General features: G+C 42.1%; 1 protein-coding gene and 1 non-coding gene across 2 annotated transcripts; one reads left to right on the top strand and one right to left on the bottom strand.

Moving 5' to 3' along the window:
- On the top strand, positions 1-2,205 carry LOC123813931 (disintegrin and metalloproteinase domain-containing protein 20-like). The gene has a single exon (XM_045831378.1). The coding sequence runs from the start codon at positions 1-3 to the stop codon at positions 2,203-2,205; it is 2,205 nt and encodes a 734-aa protein (XP_045687334.1).
- A 7,506-nt stretch (positions 2,206-9,711) lies between these two features.
- On the bottom strand, positions 9,712-9,845 carry LOC123814255. Its single transcript, XR_006784876.1, has one exon. It is a non-coding gene; the product is annotated as a U11 spliceosomal RNA (small nuclear RNA).
- Between the last annotated feature and the right edge of the window lie 11,358 nt (positions 9,846-21,203).

The raw sequence follows: 21,203 nt of genomic DNA, 5'->3' as shown, positions 1-21,203 counted from the left end.
ATGGCAGGGGATGAGGCCTTGGTGCATGTGAAGATCACTCTTTTGCTGCTCTGGCAGGGTATGTTTCTGTTTCTTTCTGGATGGCCCCAGACTGGAAACTCCCAACGCCATGGTCCTGCAGAGGTGGTGATTCCCACAAGGCATGCCAGCAGCAGGAAGCTTCCAGGCTGGCTCACTTACAGCCTTCATTTTGGGGGCCAGAGACACATTGTCCACATGAAGGTCAACAAGTATTTCCTGTCCAGACACCTCCCAGTGTTTACCTACAGCGACCAAGGTGCCCTCCTAGAGGACCAACCTTTTGTCCAGAATGACTGCTACTATCAAGGCTATGTGGAAGGGGACCCAGAATCCATGGTGACCCTCTGTACCTGTTTGGGGGGTTTCCAAGGAACATTACAGACAAATGACGTTGTGTATGAAATAGAGCCCAAGAGGCATTCTACCACATTTGAACATCTCATATACAAGGTGGACAGGAAGGAGACACAATTCCCACCCATGAGGTGTGGCTTGACAGATGAAGAAACAGCACGACAATTGAAGTTTCAAGAGACTGTTAATTTCACCTTGATGCAGAGTGGGTATGAAGGCTGGTGGACCCACAAGCGGTTTCTTGAGCTGGCAGTGGTGGTGGACTACAATCGATACATGCATCGTGCAAGTAACACCACAAAAGTGCAGTATGAAGTATTCCTTGTTGTCAATGGAATTGATAACTTCTTGAGCTCACTGGATGTTGATGTGGTTTTAATAGGAGTTGAGGTCTGGAATACAAGAAACCTCCTTCCAGTAAATAACATAAGTAATTTCCTGTCAATGTTTTGCACATGGAAGATGGCCAGCTTTAATAACCGCCTACCCCATGATGTTGCACATGTTTTTGTAAAGCAGGACTATGGTATTACTGTGGGCTTAGCCTATGTTGGAGGAGTATGTAACTCTCGTTTTAGCTGTGGAGTTGATAGTTTTATGAATGATGATGTGCATGATTTTGCATATATAGTATCACATGAAATTGGTCATAATTTGGGTATGGGACATGATGCAAACACTTGTAAATGTGCCCATAGGATCTGTGTAATGTATCCATCAAAAGCCGGTGCAAGTAAGTTCAGCAACTGCAGTTATGCTGACTTCATGAACACTGCTGTAAAACGAAATTGTTTGTATGTTTCATCAAATAAAGGGAACATCTTCACAGTTACACAGTGTGGAAACAGTGTGGTTGAAGAAGGAGAAGAGTGTGACTGTGGCACTTTACAGTTGTGTTTAAAGGATCCCTGTTGTCAATTCAGTTGCACCCTGAGATTGGGGGCTGCCTGTGCTTTTGGGCTTTGTTGCCAAGACTGCCAGATCCTGCCAACAGGCACAGTGTGTAGACAACAGGAAAACACATGTGATCTCCCAGAGTGGTGCAATGGGACATCCAACCATTGTCCAGAAGATGTGTATGTGCAGGATGGGATCCCATGCGAGGACGGTGGCTACTGCTATGAGAAGAGATGCAATAACCGTGAAGAACAGTGTAGGAACATTTTTGGCAAAGAGGCCAAGAGTGCCAATCAGAGTTGCTACACCAAAATGAATACCCGTGGTGAACGATTTGGGAACTGTGGTATCCGTGGTACTGAATACGTGCGGTGTAACATGTCAGATGTCCTGTGTGGGAGGGTGCAGTGTGAGAATGTGAGAGAAATTCCCCTTCTGAGAGATCATTCTACTGTGCATTGGACTCGCTTCAATGACATCACCTGCTGGGGTACCGACTACCACTTGGGGATGGCCATTCCTGACATTGGTGATGTGAAAGATGGTACAGAGTGTGGTGCAGACCATGTATGCATCAAAAGGAAGTGTGTCCATCTGTCCCTCCTGGTAACTGGGTGTTCACCTGAGACCTGCAATATGAATGGGGTCTGCAACAACAGAAACAACTGCCACTGCAGCCGTGAGTGGGACCCTCCCACCTGCCAGCAAAAGGGCTATGGGGGAAGTATCAACAGTGGTCCACCCCCTGAAACAGAAGAGGTTGGAAACCTAGAATGGATGCCTTACCTGCTACTATTTTGGTTTATTCTTTTTTTGATATTACTATCATTATTGTGTTTGTTATTTTGGTCCTTTAATGCAGAAGAACTTCAAGGAAACAAGCAGCAGAATGTTCCAACTTCAGCTGAGGAAAAAGGAAAAAATGACAATTAAAAAAAAAATCCCAATTGATCTCCCCCATGTATTCATTGTCAGTCTCCTGGCTGTAGAACTGCTATGGCATGCACTGCAGACCATCCACAGACTATCTCTGAGGCACCTTATCATTCAGGATAGTGAATAGCAGCCATTAAACAATTAGCCAAACTTTCTCATTCTGGGCCTATTTCAACTTTCCACTCTCTTACAAGTGGTTAATGTGTCATCAAATGTGTATCTTTCTGCATCTTGAGCAGAGGCATAGCTCATGGATGGTGTGTATGTGCTTTTAATCTGCTACACTTTCTGCCAGTAGCGGGAAAGAGAGGAAGAGGGGAATGTTGGGGAATTTTGCATTGCTATTCCTATCACTGTTTTCTCACTGAGAGCTTACACCTTGGCATCAACAGTGAGTTTACTTCTGCATATTTCCTCTTTTTAATATATTTTATTCATTATGCTATTACAGTTGTCCCATTTTCCCCCTTCATTCCCCTCCACCCTGCACACCCTCTCCCACCCACATTCCTCCCCCCTTTGGTTCATGTCCATGTATCATACTTATAAGTTCTTTAGCTTCTACATTTCCCATACTATCCTTACCCTCCCCCTATCTATTTTCAACCTACATTCTATACTACTTATTCTCTGTACCTTTTCCCCCTCTCTCCTCCTCCCACGTCCCTATTGCTAACCCTCCATGTGATCTCCATTTCTGTGGTTCTGTTCCTGTTCTAGTTGTTTGCTTAGTTTCTTTTGGTTTTGCTTTAGGTGTGGTTGTTAGTACTTGTGAGTTTGCTGTCCTTTTACTATACATGTTTTTTCTTTATCTTCTTTTCTTAGATAAGTCCCTTTAACATTTCATAAAATAAGGGCTTGGTGATGATGAACTCCTTTAACTTGACCTTATCTGAGAAGCACTTTATCTGCCCTTCCATTCTAAAAGAGAGCTTTGCTGGATAGAGCAATCTGGGATGTAGGTCCTTGTCTTTCATGACTTGGAATATTTCTTTCCAACCCCTTCTTGCCTGTAAGGTTCCTTTTGAGAAATCAGCTGACAGTCTGATGGGAACTCCTTTGTAGGTTACTGTTCCCTTATCTCTTGCTGCTTCTAGGATTCTCTCCTTCATTTTTACCTTGGCTAATGTAATTGTGATGTGCCTTGGTGTGTTTCTTCTTGGGTCCAACTTCTTTGGGGCTCTCTGAGCTTCCAGGATTTCTTGGAAGTCTATTTCCTTTGCCAGAATGGGGAAGTTCTCCTTTATTATTTGTTCAAATACGTTTTCAATCTGTTGCTCTACTTCTTCCCCTTCTGGCACCCCTATAATTCGGATGTTGGAACATTTAAAGATGTCCTGGAGGTTCCTAAGCTTCTCCTCATTTTTTTGAATTCTTATTTCTTCATTATTTCCTGTTTGGTTTCTTTTTTCTTCCTTCTGATCCACTCTGTTGTTTTGAGTTCCAGTTTCCTTCTCATCACTGTTGGTTATCCGTGCATCTTCCTTCATCTCTTTTATGGTAACCTGCATTTTTTCATCTAATTTGTGCCCAAAATCAACCAATTCTGTGAGCTTCCTGATCACCAGTGTTTTGAACTGTGCATCTGATAGGTTAGCTATTTCTTGGTCGCTCAAAAGGATGATTCTGGGGCACTGATTTGTTCTTCTATTTGAGCCATTGCATCTGATAGATTGGCTATTTCTTGGTTGCTCAAAAGGATGAGTCCTGGGGGACTGATCTGTTCTTGTTGGAAACATGTCTCTCCCTGTCTCTCTTTTTTTTTTCTTTTTTTTTCCCCGGTCTGGTCGCTCTTGTTAAGGTGAGGGGCGGAGCCTTAGGTGTTCACCGGGTTGGGCACCCCAGTCACTAGGTTGTGACATTGTATGTGGGGGCAGGGGCAGGAGGGAACAATGGCGGAAGCCCCACTCTCCTGGTATCTTGGTCCCTTCCCTGGGATCCTGGGCTGCATGCTCTGCCCTGGTCCACAATCACAGCCTCACTGGGTTTGCCAGTTGCCACTTGCGTACTCAGGGTCCACCCGCTGCGCGCCCCAGATGGCTTACTTGCTCCCGATTGGCTTAGGTGCCCAGCTCTCCCCCGAACTCTGAGCGCTGCGACTCGCGTGCTCGTCTCCACCCCTCTTACCGGTCTGGATGAACGGATCTACTTCAACTTCTTGGCTGACTTCCATTCAGATAAATTCTCTATCAGTTCTGGGTGTTATTCTGCCTCTAAATTATTGTTGTTCTAATGCTGGTTGTGCGTGCAGGTATGGTGCGTCCACCTATGCCTCCATCTTGCCAGAAGTCCCATGATGCCCTGCATATTTTCTGTGTAGATATAATTTATTCATATATAATATTAGCTCATTTGTTGCTAACTCCTAGAAACAACAGACTGTCAGCCTCAGATATACTGGCTCAGCTACCAAACATCTAAACTCAGGGTTTAGAGTGACAAGCCTTTGAGTCCTCCACCAAGTCCCTCAGATGCCAGCACCAGGTCCACTAACCTCCTCAGGGGTCAGAGTCCTGTGTCCCTGGGACTCATTCCAAAGGCATGGTTCCAATAGTCCCATTTGTCCCCTTTGATGTCCAGTCCTAGGAGCAGTAGCTACATCTACTTGTTAATAACTCATGGTTGTCCCAGTGGTGGGGGTTCCTTTTATGGCAGATCTCAATGGCTAAGCTATTAGTACAATCAAGAACACAGGAAAGAGTCTGACAGCAGAAACTTTGAACTTTACACACCACTGCCCTTTACCATCTTGTGGGCATGAATTACTCTAAGAATCCTTGAAATCGGAAAAAAAGAACAGGAGACACTTGGCTGGTGTGGCTCAGTGCATTGAGCAATGGCCTGTGGACCAAAAGGTCGCTGGTCAATTGCCAATCAGGGCACAAGCCTGTGTTAGGGGCCAGTCCCCAGTAAGGGGCACATGAGAGGCAACCACACCTGGATGTTTCCCTCGTTCTCTTTCTCCCTCCTTTCCCTCTCTCTAAAAATAAATAAATAAAATATTTTTAAACAACAGGAAATAACACTTGCCACTCATTTTACCATTAAACAGGATGAAGAAGATTCTTTCAATTCTATGTTACATATGGAAGTATTAAGTATTAGTATACATAAGTATTTTTTTCCTCTGAAAGAACCCCCAGAATATCACAGTTTTAAGAACCATAGTTAAGAATATCACAGTGCTAACGAAGCAATGGGAAATAGAGGACCTGAAATTCCAGGCAGGGAAATCATACTGAAAAGCATTGGATCTAACCAGCCATGTTTCCCTCTGAGCTCAAGGTGTCACTGGATGTGAATGGAGCCTTTGCCTGAGCCCTGCGGGAGCACTTCTACTGAGGAAGGGGAGATCCCTGAAGGGCTTAGTTACTACAAAGGTTTAGGTCGACTCATAATTAGATATTGAGGCAACTCTAAGTTAAATTCTTTCTCCTCAAATCACATTTGCTTGATTCCACTGCTTTGTGCAGTGCTAGTGAGCTAGTCTGAAATTTCTCAAAAGCAGAGTTTCCTAAAATCATGGTGTGTATTGAACATAAGACATAAGAAAAGGAGGCACATCTCAAACATCTGTACTGTCTCCCCATCACACACGTATCTGATTGTGCTGCCTGTGGCAAATGGTTGGAGGGCTGGGTTGTGAACCTCTAGGTGATAGAGAGGGATCCCCATAATACTTTTTTAATCCTCTCCTGAGGAAATGCTTATTGATTTTTTAGAGAGAGAGAATTGTTGATGTGAGATAGAAACACCAATCAGTTGCCTCTCATAGGTGCCCCCATGGCACTGAACCCACAAACTACACATGTGCCTTGACTAGAACAGAATCCACAACATTTTTTATGGGGCCACGCTTCAACCAACAGAGCCACACTGGCCAGGGCAGCACATCGTTTTCAATAGAATTAGCACTCCAAGTCTGTGTTCCATTTATTACCAAATCTTTCAAAGCAACCATTCTGACACATAAAATGAGCTGGTGATGTGTCTAACCCTGACAGCAACGATTTTGACACAGCAGAAGTAAGGACAGCTAGCATTCTGTGCCCTTTAAAAAGCAGTCAAAATTGTTCGATATGAAAGGGAGAAAATAGAAATGGTCACAATGCAAATGTTTGTTCCAATTTAAATGTACTCTACTATAACCAAATACGCAAATCACTGATTGGAATTGACTAATGTTTTCTGTGTCTAGAAGGCTGAGTGATCTTCAGAAAACACAAAGAACTGATAGCAACAGCTTACTGTAGCACATCAATATCCGTGAGATAAAGGGGAAAATAAATAAATAATGTTTAACCAGTTTCCTTAGCAACTAACCAACTGACATAAAAAAGAAAAGGATTTTTCAGTCTGCTGTGAGCTATAGGCTGCTATATAATTTCCTTATTAAGGACTCCAGGGTTGGGGTAGGGGGAATGGTGGCAGGGAAATGAAGACAACTGTATTTGAACAATAATTTTAAAAAGTTAAAAAAATAAAATAAAAACTAAAAAATAAAGGACTCACTATAGAGGACTATCAGATGGAGGGGTTTTTCATAACCTCAATGTCCAAAAGTCATGAGATGTTATCAACATGTAAAAGTAATGTAAATGAAAATTTTTTGTACCCATTATTTAGAATAAGACTCTAAGGAACACATATGAGACCAGAGAATTTTTACTAGATTTTTTATTTTCTATGTTTGGAGGAAATTGTGCACATTATTACTGAGTTAAAATGTAAAATACAGAAAAATGTGTATAAGACAATCCCAATTTTGTAAAACAAACAATGACAAAAATCATAGACATATAGTTTATATACTGGTAGCCACATGAACCTAGATAAATGTTCAAAGCAAAACATGGTTAACTGGAATTTTCCTCTACTATCTTCTCAAAAACAGAATTTTTTGTAGATTACTGGATTTTCAATATTATATTCAAATTCCTGACTTACCTCTATGATCTTTACTGTGTGGAATTTCACAAATTTGACAAAGGTCATGATGGGAATGTCTGGAATTATATTTATATGAAAAATGTGATGAGGAGATAATTTTACCATAATGATAAATACATATATATTGGCTACACAGCAATGAACCAAAAATAGGTTTGGAAGTGCAGGATGAGAAGTTTCTCCGTGTTCCATGGGGAATAACAACTGACACCCAGGACTTTCAACCCGCAAAGCAGCAGCCAATGACACATATCTGTGGAAAATATCACTCAGAAAATAAAATAAAATCCAGGGATCCAATCCGATACAGAGAACATGGATACAGAATAACACACAAGAGGACTGAGAGATTGGTGGGTTCTGACGCTTGGTGAAACATGGAATTCAGAGGGTCGTCTGTGTTTGTACTGGGGTTTGCTATTAAGGTTTCTCATTGCTATAAATCTTCTGATTAGTGTCCTTATCTTCATGAATACAACTACGTACACCTGATTTCACTTGGAAAAAATCATACTTAGATATCCATTAATAGTTTATAGAAGGAAATGTTTTCTCCAACTGTATGACTTTTAATTTCATTGTGTACATGTATGTCATCTGACACACAGTGAGAGCTAAAAGTGCTGTAACAGCGTCGGAAATTAAAAATTCCAGCTACCCAAAACAAATTATAGATTGAATACAATCCCTATTAAAGTACCAATGACTTATTTCACAGACATAGAATAAACATTTCAGAAATGTATATGGAACCATAAACAACCCGAGTAGCTACAGCAATTTTGAGAAAGAACAAAGCAGGAGGAATCACAATACCTGATATCAAACTGGATTGTGGAGGCACTCGGCATGCAAGGTGGCTTGCGGAATGAGGCAGTTCCACACTGCCACGCAGATAAACCACACAAAACTGGGGAATGAGACAGACTGTGCAACCCAGGGTCCCAGCACCGGGAAATAGACCCTTGGGCACTGATTGAAAACACCTGTGGGAGTTGAGGTGCCAGGAGAAACACCCAGCCTCAGAGAGAGTTCATTGGAGAGACCCACAGGGGGCTAGAATGTACGCAAACCCACCCACCTGGAAATCAGCACCAGAAAGGCCCAGTTTGCTTAGAGGAAGCAGTGGAAGGGACTGAAATCTGACAGAGAGCAGAGCAACTTCCATTGTTCACTCTCGGACCCCGCCCCCCCATAAAGCGTCACAACCCAGTGACATGGGTTGCCCCGCCCTGGTGAACACCTAAGGCTCCGCCGATCACTACATAACAGGTGTGTCAAGACAAAAAAAAATGACCCAAACAAAAGAACAGATCAAAGCTCCAGAAAAAATACAACTAAGCGACGAAGAGATAGCCAGCATATCAGATGCACAGTTCAAAGCTCTGGTGATTAAGATGCTCACAGACTTGGTTGAATTTGGTCACAAATTAGATGAAAAAATAAAGTCTACATTAAATGAAATAAAGGAAAATGTACAGGAAACCAATAGTGATGGGAAGGAAACAGGGACTCAAATCAATGGAGTAGACCAGCAGGAAGAAAGAAACAACTAAACAGAAAAGAATGAAGAAATAAGAATTTTAAAAAATGAGGAGAGGCTTAGGAACCTCCAAGACATCTTAAACATTCCAACATCTGAATTATAGGGGTGCCAGAAGGAAAAGAGGAAGAGAAACAACTGGAAAAGTTATTTGAACAAAAAATAAGGAGAACTTTCCAAATTTGGCAAAGGAAATAGACTTCCAGGAAGTCCAGGAAGCACAGAGAGTCCCAGAGAAGTTGTACCCAAGGAGGAACACACCAAGGCACATCATAATTACATTACCCAAGATTAAAGATAAGGAGAGAATCTTAAAAGCAGCAACACAAAAAAAAGGGAGTTACTGACAAAGGAGTGCCCATAAGACCGTCAGCTGATTTCTCCAAAGAGATCTTACAGGCAAGAAGGGGCTAGAAAGAAGTATTCCAAGTCATGAAAGGCAAAGACTCACATCCAAGATTGCTCTATCCAGCAAAGCTTTCATTTAGAAGGGAAGGGCAGAAAAAGTGCTTCTTAGATAAGGTCAAGTTAAAGGAGTTCATCATCACCAAGCCCTTATTATATGAAATGTTAAGGGGACTTATCTAAGAAAAAGAAGACAAAAAAAACATGTATAGCAAAATGACAGCAAACTCACAATTATTAACAACCTCACCTAAAAAAAAAAACAAAAACTAAGCAAACAACTAGAACAGGAACAGAACCACAGAAATGGAGATCATATGGAGGGTTAACAAGAGGAGAGTGGAAGGAGGAGAGAGGGGGAAAAGTTATGGAGAATAAGTAGCATAGAATGTAGGTTGAAAATAGACAGGGGGAGGGCAAGAATAGTATGGGAAATGTAGAAGCTGAAGAACTTATGACACATGGACATGAACTAAAGTGGGGGAATGTGGGTGGGAGAGGGTGTGCAGGGTGGAGGGCAGTGAAGAGGGGAAAATGGGACAACTGTAATAGCATAATCAATAATATATAGAGAGAGAGAGATATATATATTTTTTTAGGATGTCAGGGGCACTAGGACCAACGATCACTAGCTGCCCAGGTACCAAAAAATTATGGTTCTGAAATTTCTTGATGCCGATTCTGCACATAGAGCAATCAAGCTGCCCTATGTGTGCCACTCACGACAGAAGCACTTTTTAATAAAATGTATCTTTTAAAAAAACTGTATTACAAAGCCACTGTAATCAAAAAGCCTAGTACTGGCATAAAAACAGACACACAGACCAATGGAACAGAATAGAGCCCAGAAATAAACCCAAGTCTCTATGGTCAATATTTGACAAAGGGGGGAAAAGCATAAAATGGAGTAAAATTAGCCTCTTCAACAAATGGTGTTGGGAGATCTGGACAGCTACATGCAAAAAAAAATGAAACTCAACCACCAACTTATACCATACACAAAATAAATTCAAGGTGGATAAAAGACCTAAATATAAGCCGTGACACCATAAAAGTCCTAGAGGAAAGCATCAGCAGGAAAATCTCAGATATTCCATGCAGCAACATCTTCACTGATATGTCCCCTAGAGCAGGGGACATAAAGGAAAGAATAAACAAATGGGACCTCATCAAATTAAAAAGACTCTGCATGGCTAAAGAAAATAGCATTAAAATTAAAAGAGAACCAACTATATGGGAAAATATATTTGCCAATGATACCTTAGACAAGGGTGTGATCTCCAAAATATATAAAGAACTCAAACAACTCCACACCAGGAAGACAAAAAAAAACAATTTAAAAATGGATAAAAGAACAGATACTTCTCCAAGGAGAACATACAGAGGGCCCAGAGACATATGAAAAGATGCTCAGCATCACTAGCCATCAGAAAGACACAAATTAAAACCACAATGAGATACCACTTGACACCCATCAGAATGGCCACCATTAACAAATCAACCAACAAGTGCTGGTGAGGATGTAGAGAAAGGGAACCCTAGTGCACTGTTGGTGAGAGGGCAGACTGGTGCAGCCACTATAGAAAACAGTATGGAATTCCCTCAGAAAACTAAAAATGTAACTGCCTTTTGACCCAGCAATTCCACTGCTGGGATTATATCCTAAGAGCCCTGAAACACCAATCCAAAAACCTGTGCACCCCAATGTTCATAGCAGCATAATTTACAATAGCCAAGTGCTGGAAGCAACCTAAGTGCCCATCAGTAAATGGGTGGATCAAAAAACTGTGGTACATTTACACAATGGAATACTACTCAGCAGACAGAAAAAAGGAGCTCTTACCCTTTATGAAAGCATGGATGGAGCTGCAGAGTATTATGCTAAGTGAAATAAGCTGGGCAGTGAGGGACAAATACCATATGATGTCACCTTCAACTGGAACATAATCAACGAAAGAAAAAAGCAAACAAAATATAACCAGAGACATGGAAATTAAGAACAATCTGACAATACCCAGAGGGGAGGGGGGAGGGGACAGTGGGAGGAAGGGTTTTCAGGAACTACTATAAAGGATACTTGAACAAAACCAAGGGGCAGGGTGGAAGCAAGGGAAGGAGGTGGGATTGGCTAGGGTGGCAGGGAGTGGTGGGGGGGAAATGCAGACAACTGTAATTGAATAACAGTAAAGTAATTTTTAAAAAAGAATTAAAAAATTCCAAATGAATCAGAAAAAAAACTTTAAATACTGCTCCTCCAAACCACACATTTAATCAAAACAGAGAATCACTTGAGGCCCTTGTTCAAAATGAAGGTTTTCAGTGCCCTCTAATGGTCTGATTAGGTGTCTCAGAAACCACTGCCTTCGCCAGCTGTAAACCTGCAGTATCATTTTGTCTCCAATATAACAAAGCACGTACTGTCAGCAGGCAGGCATCATTTTGAGTTATATTTTTCACTGGTTATTTGGCATAGGACTTTCTGCATTTGTGTGTACTTCTTGACTATTTTTCAAATCTTGAGAAAAGGAAAAGACACTTTAATGGTTGTTTCCTATAAGGCAAAATCAACTCTAACTGACGTGGATGAAGCAGGCTGTTAAAGCAGCTGTCGTTGCCCAGGAGGGATTATTTACTAAGGTAAAAAAAAAAAAAACTCTGCTCCCAGAGCATAAAACTAATTGGGGTTGGTTTACACTGGATCGTTGGATGATGTTTAAAACTTTTTCCTTAGTCTTAGGGGTATGGAATTGATGTTCACACTTACATTCCATCTATTCCAGGACATCATCCTTGTGGAATGTCACGGTGGCCTCCCTAACATTCATTCTGAAAATAAGATATACTCTAACTTTATTAATAGGCTATGTGTGTCTCTGACATTCGCAAACCATATGCTGGGGAGACTTCCAGCCAAGATGGAGGCATAGGTAGACACACTCCTCACACAACCAAAAGAAGGACAACAACAAATTTAAAAATGAAAACAACAAGAACTGCCAGAAAATTGAACTGTATGGAAGTCCAATAACCAAGAAGTTAAATAAGAAACATTCATCCAGGCCAGCAGGAGGTGCGGAGATGGGCAGCCAGACAATGAGGACTCTCGGCAAGCTGGCAGCCACAGGACAGGGCAAGACAGTGTTTGCCAAAGCAGGCAGTACCACATTTGCATGTGGATAAACTGGGAGGAACTGCTGAGGAGTGAGACAAACCACACAACCCAGGGTTCCAGAGCTGGGAAGTGAAGCCTCAAACCTCTGATTGAAAAGACCTGAATTTCCAGCAAGATGGAGGCATAGGTGGACTCACCGTACCTCCACGCACAACCAAGATTAGAATAACAACAATTTAGAGGCAGAATAACACCCAGAACTGACAGAGAATTTATCTGAATGGAAGTCAGACAGCCAAGAAGTTGAAGTAGACCTGTTCATCCAGACCAGTAGGAGGGGCTGAGAGGAGGAGCTGGGCAGGCGCGGGTTGGCGGCACGAGGAGGCCGGGGAGAACTTGGCGCAAACTCGGCGTGTAAGCCGTCCAGGGCGCGCAAGAACACAGCGGTGGACCCTGAGTACGAAAGCAGCGGCTGGTGGACCCAGTGAGGCAGCGATTGTGGACTAGGGCAGAGCTCGCAACCCAGGATACCAGAGAAGGCACTGAGATCCCTTTCCATCCCAGGAGAATGGAAATACCACCATTGTTCCCTCCGTCCCCATCCCCACTCCCGCCCCCACATATAACGTCACAATCTAGTGACTGGGGTGCCCAGCCCCGGTGAACACCTAAGGCTCCGCCACCCACCGTAACAAGAGCGACCCAACTGGGAAAAAAAAAAAAGAGAGAAAAAAAGAGAGACAGGGAGAGACATGTTTCCAACAGAAGAACAGATCAGTCCCCCCAGGACTCATCCTTTTGAGCAACCAAGAAATAGCCAATCTATCAGATGCACAGTTCAAAACACTGGTGATCAGAAAGCTCACGGAATTGGTTGATTTTGGGCACAAATTAGATGAAAAGATGCAGGTTACCATAAAAGAGATGCAGGAAGATACACGGAGGAGAGCCAATAGTGAAAGGAAGGAAACTGGGTCTCAAAACAATAGAGTGGACCAGAAGGAAGAAAGAAACAACCAAGCAGGAAATAATGAAGAAATAAGAATTCAAAAAAACGAGGAGAAGCTTAGGAACCTCCAGGACATCTTTAAATGTTCCAACATCCGAATTATAGGGGTACCAGAAAGGGAAGAGGTAGAGAGGTAGAGGTAGATTGAGCACGTAATTGAACAAATAATAAAGGAGAACTTCCCCATTCTGGCAAAGGAAATAGTCTTCCAAGAAATCCTGGAAGCTCAGAGAGCCCCAAAGAAGTTGGACCCAAGAAGAAACACACCAAGGCACATCACAATTACATTAGCCAAGGTAAAAATGAAGGAGAGAATCCTAGAAGCAGCAAGAGATAAGGGAACAGTAACCTACAAAGGAGTTCCCATCAGACTGTCAGCTGATTTCTCAAAAGAGACCTTACAGGCAAGAAGGGGTTGGAAAGAAATATTCCAAGTCATGAAAGACAAGGACCTACATCCCAGATTGCTCTATCCAGCAAAGCTCTCTTTTAGAATGGAAGGGCAGATAAAGTGCTTCTCAGATAAGGTCAAGTTAAAGGAGTTCATCATCACCAAGCCCTTATTTTATGAAATGTTAAAGGGACTTATCTAAGAAAAGAAGATAAAGAAAAAACATGTATAGTAAAAGGACAGCAAACTCACAATTATTAACAACCACACCTAAAGCAAAACCAAAAGAAACTAAGCAAACAACTAGAACAGGAACAGAACCACAGAAATGGAGATCACATGGAGGGTTAGCAATAGGGGGGATGGGAGGAGGAGAGAGGGGGAAAAGGTACAGAGAATAAGTAGTATAGAATGTAGTTGAAAATAGATAGGGGGAGGGTAAGGATAGTATGGGAAATGTAGAAGCTAAAGAACTTATAAGTATGATACATGGACATGAACTAAAGGGGGGGATGTGGGTGGGAGAGGGGGTACAGGGTAGAGGGGAGTGAAGGGGGAAATGGGACAACTGTAATAGCATAATCAATAAAATGTATTAAAAAAAGAAAAAGAAAAGACTTGTGAGGGTTGAGGTGACAGAATAAACTTTCACCCTCACAGAAGAGTTTGTTGGAGAGACCCACAGGGTCCTAGAACATACACAAACCCATCCACTTGGGAATCAGCACCAGATGGGCCCAATTTGCTTGTGGGTAGGGGTGGAAGTGACTGAAAGGTGGCAGAGAGCCGAGCAAGTGGTGTTGTCCCCTCTCAGACCCCTCCCCTACACATAGTGCCACAACGAGTGATATGAGTTCCCCTGCCCTGGTGAACACCTAAGGCTCCGCCCCTTACTATGTAACAGGTGCTCTGAGACCAAAAAAAAAAAAAAAATGGCCCAAATGAAAAAGCAGATCAAAGCTACAGAAAAAAATACAACTAAGCAACAAAAAGATACCCAACCAACAGATGCTCAGTTCAAAACATTGGTAATCAGAATGCTCACAGAATTGGCAGACTATGGTCATAAAATACAGGAAAATGAAGGCAATGAAAAGTGAAATAAAGGAAAATGCACATGGAACCAATAGTGATGGGAAGGAAACTGGGACTCAAATAAACAGTTTGTACCAGAAGGAAGAAATAAACAGTTGACCAGAACAGAATGAAGAAACAAGAATTCAAAAAAATGAGAAAAATGAGGAGAGGGTGAGCAACCTCCAGGACAACTTTAAATTTTCCAACATCTGAATCATAGGGGTGCCAGAAGGAGAAGAGGAAGAGCAAGAGATTGAAAACTCATTTGAAAACATAATAAAGGAGAATTTCCCCAATCTAGCAAAGGAAATAGTCTTCCAGGAAGTCTAGGAAGTTCAGAGAGTCCCAAAGAAGCTGGACCCAAGAAGCACACACCAAGGCACATCATAATTACATTATCCAAGATTAAAATTAAGGAGAGAATCTTAAAAGCAACCAGAGAAAAGGAGACAGTTACCTACAAAGGAGTGCCCATCAGACTGTCAGCTGATTTCTCAAAAGAAACCTTGCAGGCAAGAAGGGGCTGAAAAGAAGTATTCCAAGTCATGAAAGGAAAGGACCTACATCCAAGATTACTCTACCCAGCAAAGTTATCATTGAGAATGGAAGGGCAGATAAAGTGCTTCTCAGATAAGGTCAAGTTAAAGGAGTTCATCTTCACCAAGCCTTTATTATATGGATTGTTAAAGGGACTTTTCTAAGATAGAAGATCAAAAATGTGAACAGTAAAATGAAAACAAACTCACAATTATAAACCAACAAACCTAAAAACAAAAACAAAACAAATTAAGCAAACAACTAGAACAGGAACAAAATCACAGAAATGGAGATCATGTGGAGGGTTATCAGCAGGAGACAGGGAAAGGGAGAAACGGGGAAATGTACAGGGAATAAGTAGCATTAATGGTAGGTAGAAAATAGACAGGGGGAGATTAAGAATAGTATAGGAAATGTAGAAACCAAAGAAGTCATATATACAACTCATGGACAAGAGCTAAAGTGGGGGAGGGAGGTGCAGGGCAGAAGGGAATGAAGATAGGAAAATGACACAACTGTAATAGCATGATCAATGAAATATATTTTTAAAAAATAAAAAGAAAACTACATGCCATGCTGCCTGGTGTGGCTCAGTGGACTACGTCAATAGGGTTTGCCAATCAAGGGGTTGCCGGTTTTATTCCCAATCTAGGGCAGGTGCCGGGGTTGTGGGCTGGGTCCCCAGTTGGGAGCATGTGAGAGGAAACGACACATCAATATTTCTCTCCCACTGTTTCTCCCTCACTTACCTTCTTTCTAAAAATAAACAAACAAAATCTTTTTTTTAATTTGTAAACTATATGCCAATTTTTAAAAAAAGAACTGTGTTTCTGCTAGCATCCTTGCATACTAAATTCTACAAATTTGTTATGTGCTGTACAAAATACTACCATGCTCAAATTTTTAAAGAGTGCTCCTTAACCCAGATTTTGCTATAGTTGTGGCCTTCATAATTTTGCAATTCTGCTACATTCCTTCTTGACCTTGACTTTTTTGGAGAGAGTCCCCATCAATCTATGACAGCCCCCTAAACAAACCCCAACTCACTGGATAACATAATTACTCTTAACTGTTCTAATTCATCATAGGACCCTTGCATATCAATAGCTTAACTGAGTGTTGTTTTTTCATTAATGAGACAGCACTTTCATAGAAACTGATACCGCTAGGACTAAGACCACCATTGCATTCAGTCACTTACCCCTTGGTGTCCCTTTCATCTATAAAATGAAAGTCCTTGACTTCTTCCCTACTTAGACCATTTTAAGATATAAAAAAAAAGAAAAATAGATAAAAACTGTTTTTAAAAGATTCTTTTTTTTTATCTTTTTTAATTTTTAGAGAGATGGAAAGGGATGGAGAAAGAGAAGGAGAGAAACATCAATGTGCGGTTGCCTCTCCCACAACCCCACTGGGGACCTGGCCCACAATCCAGGCATGTGGCCGGACTGGGAATCAATCCAGCAACACTTTGGCTCACAGGCCCATGTTCAATCCATTAAGCTACACCAGCTGGGGCTAAAAAATTCTTTTTAATTATGCTCTGTAAGTACAAATACTTAATAAATGGTGGCCTTGAAGTTAATATATAATTTGTCCCCTACTAAACTGCTAAACAATGCCTGTGGACATGTCCATGGGAAAAGCATTGAAAATTAGTTCAAATCCAGTCCCATTACTCAGTAACTGGCCAACTCACTTCACTTTAATTGCAGTTTCATTGTCAAAAGGAGGAATTACAATGGTCAGTAGATAGAGGTAACAGTTTTGTGAGAGTCTGAAGCTGTTTTCAGAGATTGAAGTTACAACAAATTTGAAAAGAGTAGATGAAATCAGCAAGGATGAGTGCTGCCCTGCCAATGTGGCCCAGTTATGAGGTGTGGTCCCCCACCTGAAAGGTCACTGGTTCGGTTCCTGCTCAGGACACATGCCTGGCTTGTGCGTTCTCTCCTCAGTCAGGGTGCACATGGAAGGCAGCGAAGTGACGTTTCTCTCTCACATCAATGTTTCTCTCCCTCTCTTCTCCATTCTCTCTAAAAAAATTTTTTTATTAAAATTTTAAAAAGAATGATCAGCCCTGGCTGGTGTGGCTCAGTAGTTTGAGTGTCAGCCTGCAAACCGAAGGGTCACCAGTTCAATTCCCAGTCAGAGCACATGCCTGGGTTGTATGCCAGGTCCCCAGTTGGGGGCATGCAAGAAGCAACCACACATTGATGTTTCTCTCCCTCTCTTTCTCTCTCCTTTCCTCTCTCTCTAAAAATAAATAAATAAAGTCTTGCAAGAAAAATGAATGATCAGTTGTAAGGAAGAATAAAATATCATATAAATTCCTTCCTTAAGATGAAGAAACTATCTTGCAGGTGTCATATCAGTGTTGCGGCACTGTCTTTCAAGATGTAATACATGTTTTAAGCCAATGGGCAGTTCCTGATTCTGTATCCCCAATAGCTAGGATACAAGGCTCAGAAAAACAAGGTATGGATATAGGATTACCCCTCTCCTAGGACCCACTTGGGGAATTTGTGCTTCCTATCCCCAAATGTTTCCATTCCACTGCAGCAAAGTTTTAGGTTTTTACTGTGGAGTTGCTTCTACCAGGGGACACAATAAGGGTTCTGCCAAACTTAATGCTGTGAGTACCATCCAGCTGTTTGAACTCCTGATACCAGACACTGAATACCAACAACAAAAAATTACTGCATTGGTAGGGTTAATTGGTCCTAATTATCATGGGAACATAGAGTTGCTACTATATAAAGAGGGAAAATAAAACCTTAGAGGTTTCAGTGGAGTGCCTCCTTGTTATTTTATCATGCCCAGTGATGACCACAAAGTAACAATTTCATCAGTCACAGTCTGACTAAGACACAGTACCAGGGGCCTCACACATCAGAGGAACTGAGGTCTGGTTGACACTGCTGGGCAAGCATAGATCAGTGAAAGTTCTGTGCAGGGGTCAGGGATGTCATAATAATAAAGATGAAAAACGATGCATATCTGTCATGATTCCAAGACGAAAAGCAAGTAGAAAGGCCTGTAAAAACTCCTAACTCTAGTGTCTTAACTATTTTTTGAATCATAACTAGCTGTTGGGAACCACCCTGACTGGTATCAGAGGCTGAAACCCCCGCCTAAGCTAAGGCTAAGGGAACGCCCTTGGAACCGTAAGCCAGCAAGGAGACAAAAGCTTGTCTTCCTGGCAGGAATGCTGCTTCTGCTGCTTTATTCATAACTGAACCCCAAAAAGCTTGGTCGGTTAGCCAAAGATGGGTAAGATTCCCCACGGGGGGAACGACCTAAGACAGGCACGATCACTTTTGGGAGGCCCCCCAAAAGAAGGACTTGGGGGGGGGGCTGCAGCAAAAGGGGGGTGATGGACCCTCGCTCCTCGGCTTTGACATAGCCTGAGTTCTCAGCGTCTGGGAGAAAATCTCCTTATCTCTTGGTTGCCTTAGTTCCCTTGCTCCACCTAAGCCTGAAACAATGACAGGGTGGTGCAACTCGGTACTGAGAAGTGCGGATTCCCCAGGGTGATCAGGCCTAAGAAAGAATATGTAAATTACTGTGAAACCTTCTTTGTTTAGAATGCTCTCAGTTGAATGAGAAGGGTCTTGGGAGGAAGTTATTTTGTTCCTCAGTCTTACAGCTCTTTGACCCCCCAACTCAATAGACCCGCAGAGTTCTTTGTTTTCTATAGTTCCTTACTTCCCCTAATGAGTACTGTACTTTACCTGAATTATTATGCAAAATGAGCCTAATAAAAGCAGATATGGACTGTAAATCGGCGCGCTCCTCACTAGAAGGGGTGGCCATTTCGTCCCTACTTCTCCACAGAAACTAGTTTGTCTCTGTGCATGTTTTTTCTCACGTGTTTATCGTCGAGCCATCCACAGCGTTCCGTGGTCACTGCTGGCCGGTGACCCACGCGCAACAACTAGCCACAATCTTAAACTATCAGGGACAAGATGATCTAAGTTGAACAGGGGTCACGAGAAAATCTGCCTAGTGCAAGGGATGGGCGTTGCACCCATGCTGCTGCCCAGCTCTTCTGTCTTGGCTCTTCTCCATGTGGAGAGGGATGCTTCAGCCAAAGACCTGGGACTCACCCTCAGAGTTTTTGGGGAACTACAGCAGGTGAGCCTACTCTAACCAGTGCCTCTGGAAGCAGCACTGTCTTTCAATGTAATACATCTTTTAAACCAATGGGCAGTACATGATTCCGTATCGCCAATAGCTAGGACACAAGACTCAGAAAAACAAGGTATGGATATAGTGTGCCTACTGTAGTCAGTGCCTCTGGAAGCAGCACTCAATTGGTGACAAATAAGGAGTTGTGCGGATAAACATCCCAGCCTCCTCATCCTTCAATGGGCATCACTCGCAGGGGTCTTCTACCCTCCACCTGAGAGCCCCCACCCTTCTGATTCTGTTAGGGTCACCTCCCTAAAAAATGCCTGTCATGAAAACCCTCATCAAAGATATGTTGCATCAAAGGTAAAACTAAGACAATAACATCAACCACTTTTTAATCCCTAATTTGTGAAAACGATCCCATTTTACTGCTATCACAAGGTATCCTTTCCAAAATTATTGGGACATATTCCTTATCATTACAATGTACAATTCATAAAGACAGGAATTTTGTTCACTACTGTATTCTCAGCACTTAAATCAGTACTGAGCATATTAAGTGTTCAAGAAAATGGAGGGTATCACGTGGTATGTGATGTGTTGGCCCAACTTTCATTCCCAGAGGAAGACTGGGCACCCAGAGGAAATTTGCTCACTATGTACTCATCTTTTACTTTGAAATTAAATTCAATTTGATAATAGTGTAGGTAGCACTCACCTGCATTCATGACTTAGATGGGCTCTCCTCATTTTGGCTGTCTGTGCTAAGCAGCTTCTAAGGTAATCCTCAGTGATCCCTGCCCCTAAGTTCACAGTTATGTGCCAACCTGTCCCCCTGAGTATGGCTGGACTTACTGACTGAGATATAATGAGCCAATAGAGTATATCACATGGGATAAGAAGCCATTTACAAAATTAGATTATAAAAAGGCAATGGCTTTTGTTTGGGGTATATTCACTCATTCTTTCGCAGATCACTTGCTCTTGGGCAAGCCAGCAGCCATGTCATCATGTAGTTCCAGAGAGAGGCCCACAAGGCAAGGGACTGAGACCTGCTGACCAGCCTGTGAATGAGTTCAGAAGACCTGTCTGAGCTGACAGCTTTGTCTGCAACCTCATGGGCTACCTGCAGCCAAAGACACAGTTAAGCCACGCTCAGATTCCTGAGCCACAGAAACTGAGAGAGAATAATTGTTTGGTGGTTTTAACCACTACATTTGGGGGGGGGGTGTTATACTTTAATATGTAGCTGATGTATAGCCCTTGTGACAGTTCTATGTTGTGGTTATTCGATTTTATAAACTGTATTGAGTAGCTATCTAGTTTATTCTGTCCTCTGAATTACCTTCATACAATAGAAATTATTTCTTGAAGCTTGTGCCTAAACTCCAGCTCACTCTAGCACCTTCCGAATGTGAAAGGACAGAGCTTTGACAACTTGAATGTCTGTCATATTGGCCAACTTTACTGGCTTGTGTTTCCCTAAAAGTGTCCATTAAATTCAAATATTCAGCATTAGGAAGTTTAAAATATTCTGTAATTTTTTAATATATTTTATTGATTATGCTATTACAGTTGTCCCATTTCCCCCCTTCTCTCCCCTCCACCCTGTACCCGCTCTCCCACCCACATCCCCCCCTTTAGTTCATGTCCATGTGTCATACTTATAAGTTCTTTAGCTTCTACATTTCCCGTACTATTCTTGCCCTCCCCCTATCTATTTTCAACCTACATTCTATACTACTTATTCTCTATACCTTTTCCCCCTCTCTCCTCCTCCCATCCCCCTGTTGCTAACCCTCCATGTGATCTCCATTTCTGTGGTTCTCTTCCTGTTCTA

The sequence above is a fragment of the Phyllostomus hastatus genome, unplaced genomic scaffold, assembly GCF_019186645.2.
Source record: "Phyllostomus hastatus isolate PE091 unplaced genomic scaffold, TTU_PhHast_1.1 phas_contig_159, whole genome shotgun sequence".
Taxonomy (NCBI): domain Eukaryota; kingdom Metazoa; phylum Chordata; class Mammalia; order Chiroptera; family Phyllostomidae; genus Phyllostomus; species Phyllostomus hastatus.
Note: the sequence above shows the minus strand (reverse complement) of the source record. Positions and strands in the feature narration are given on the sequence as shown.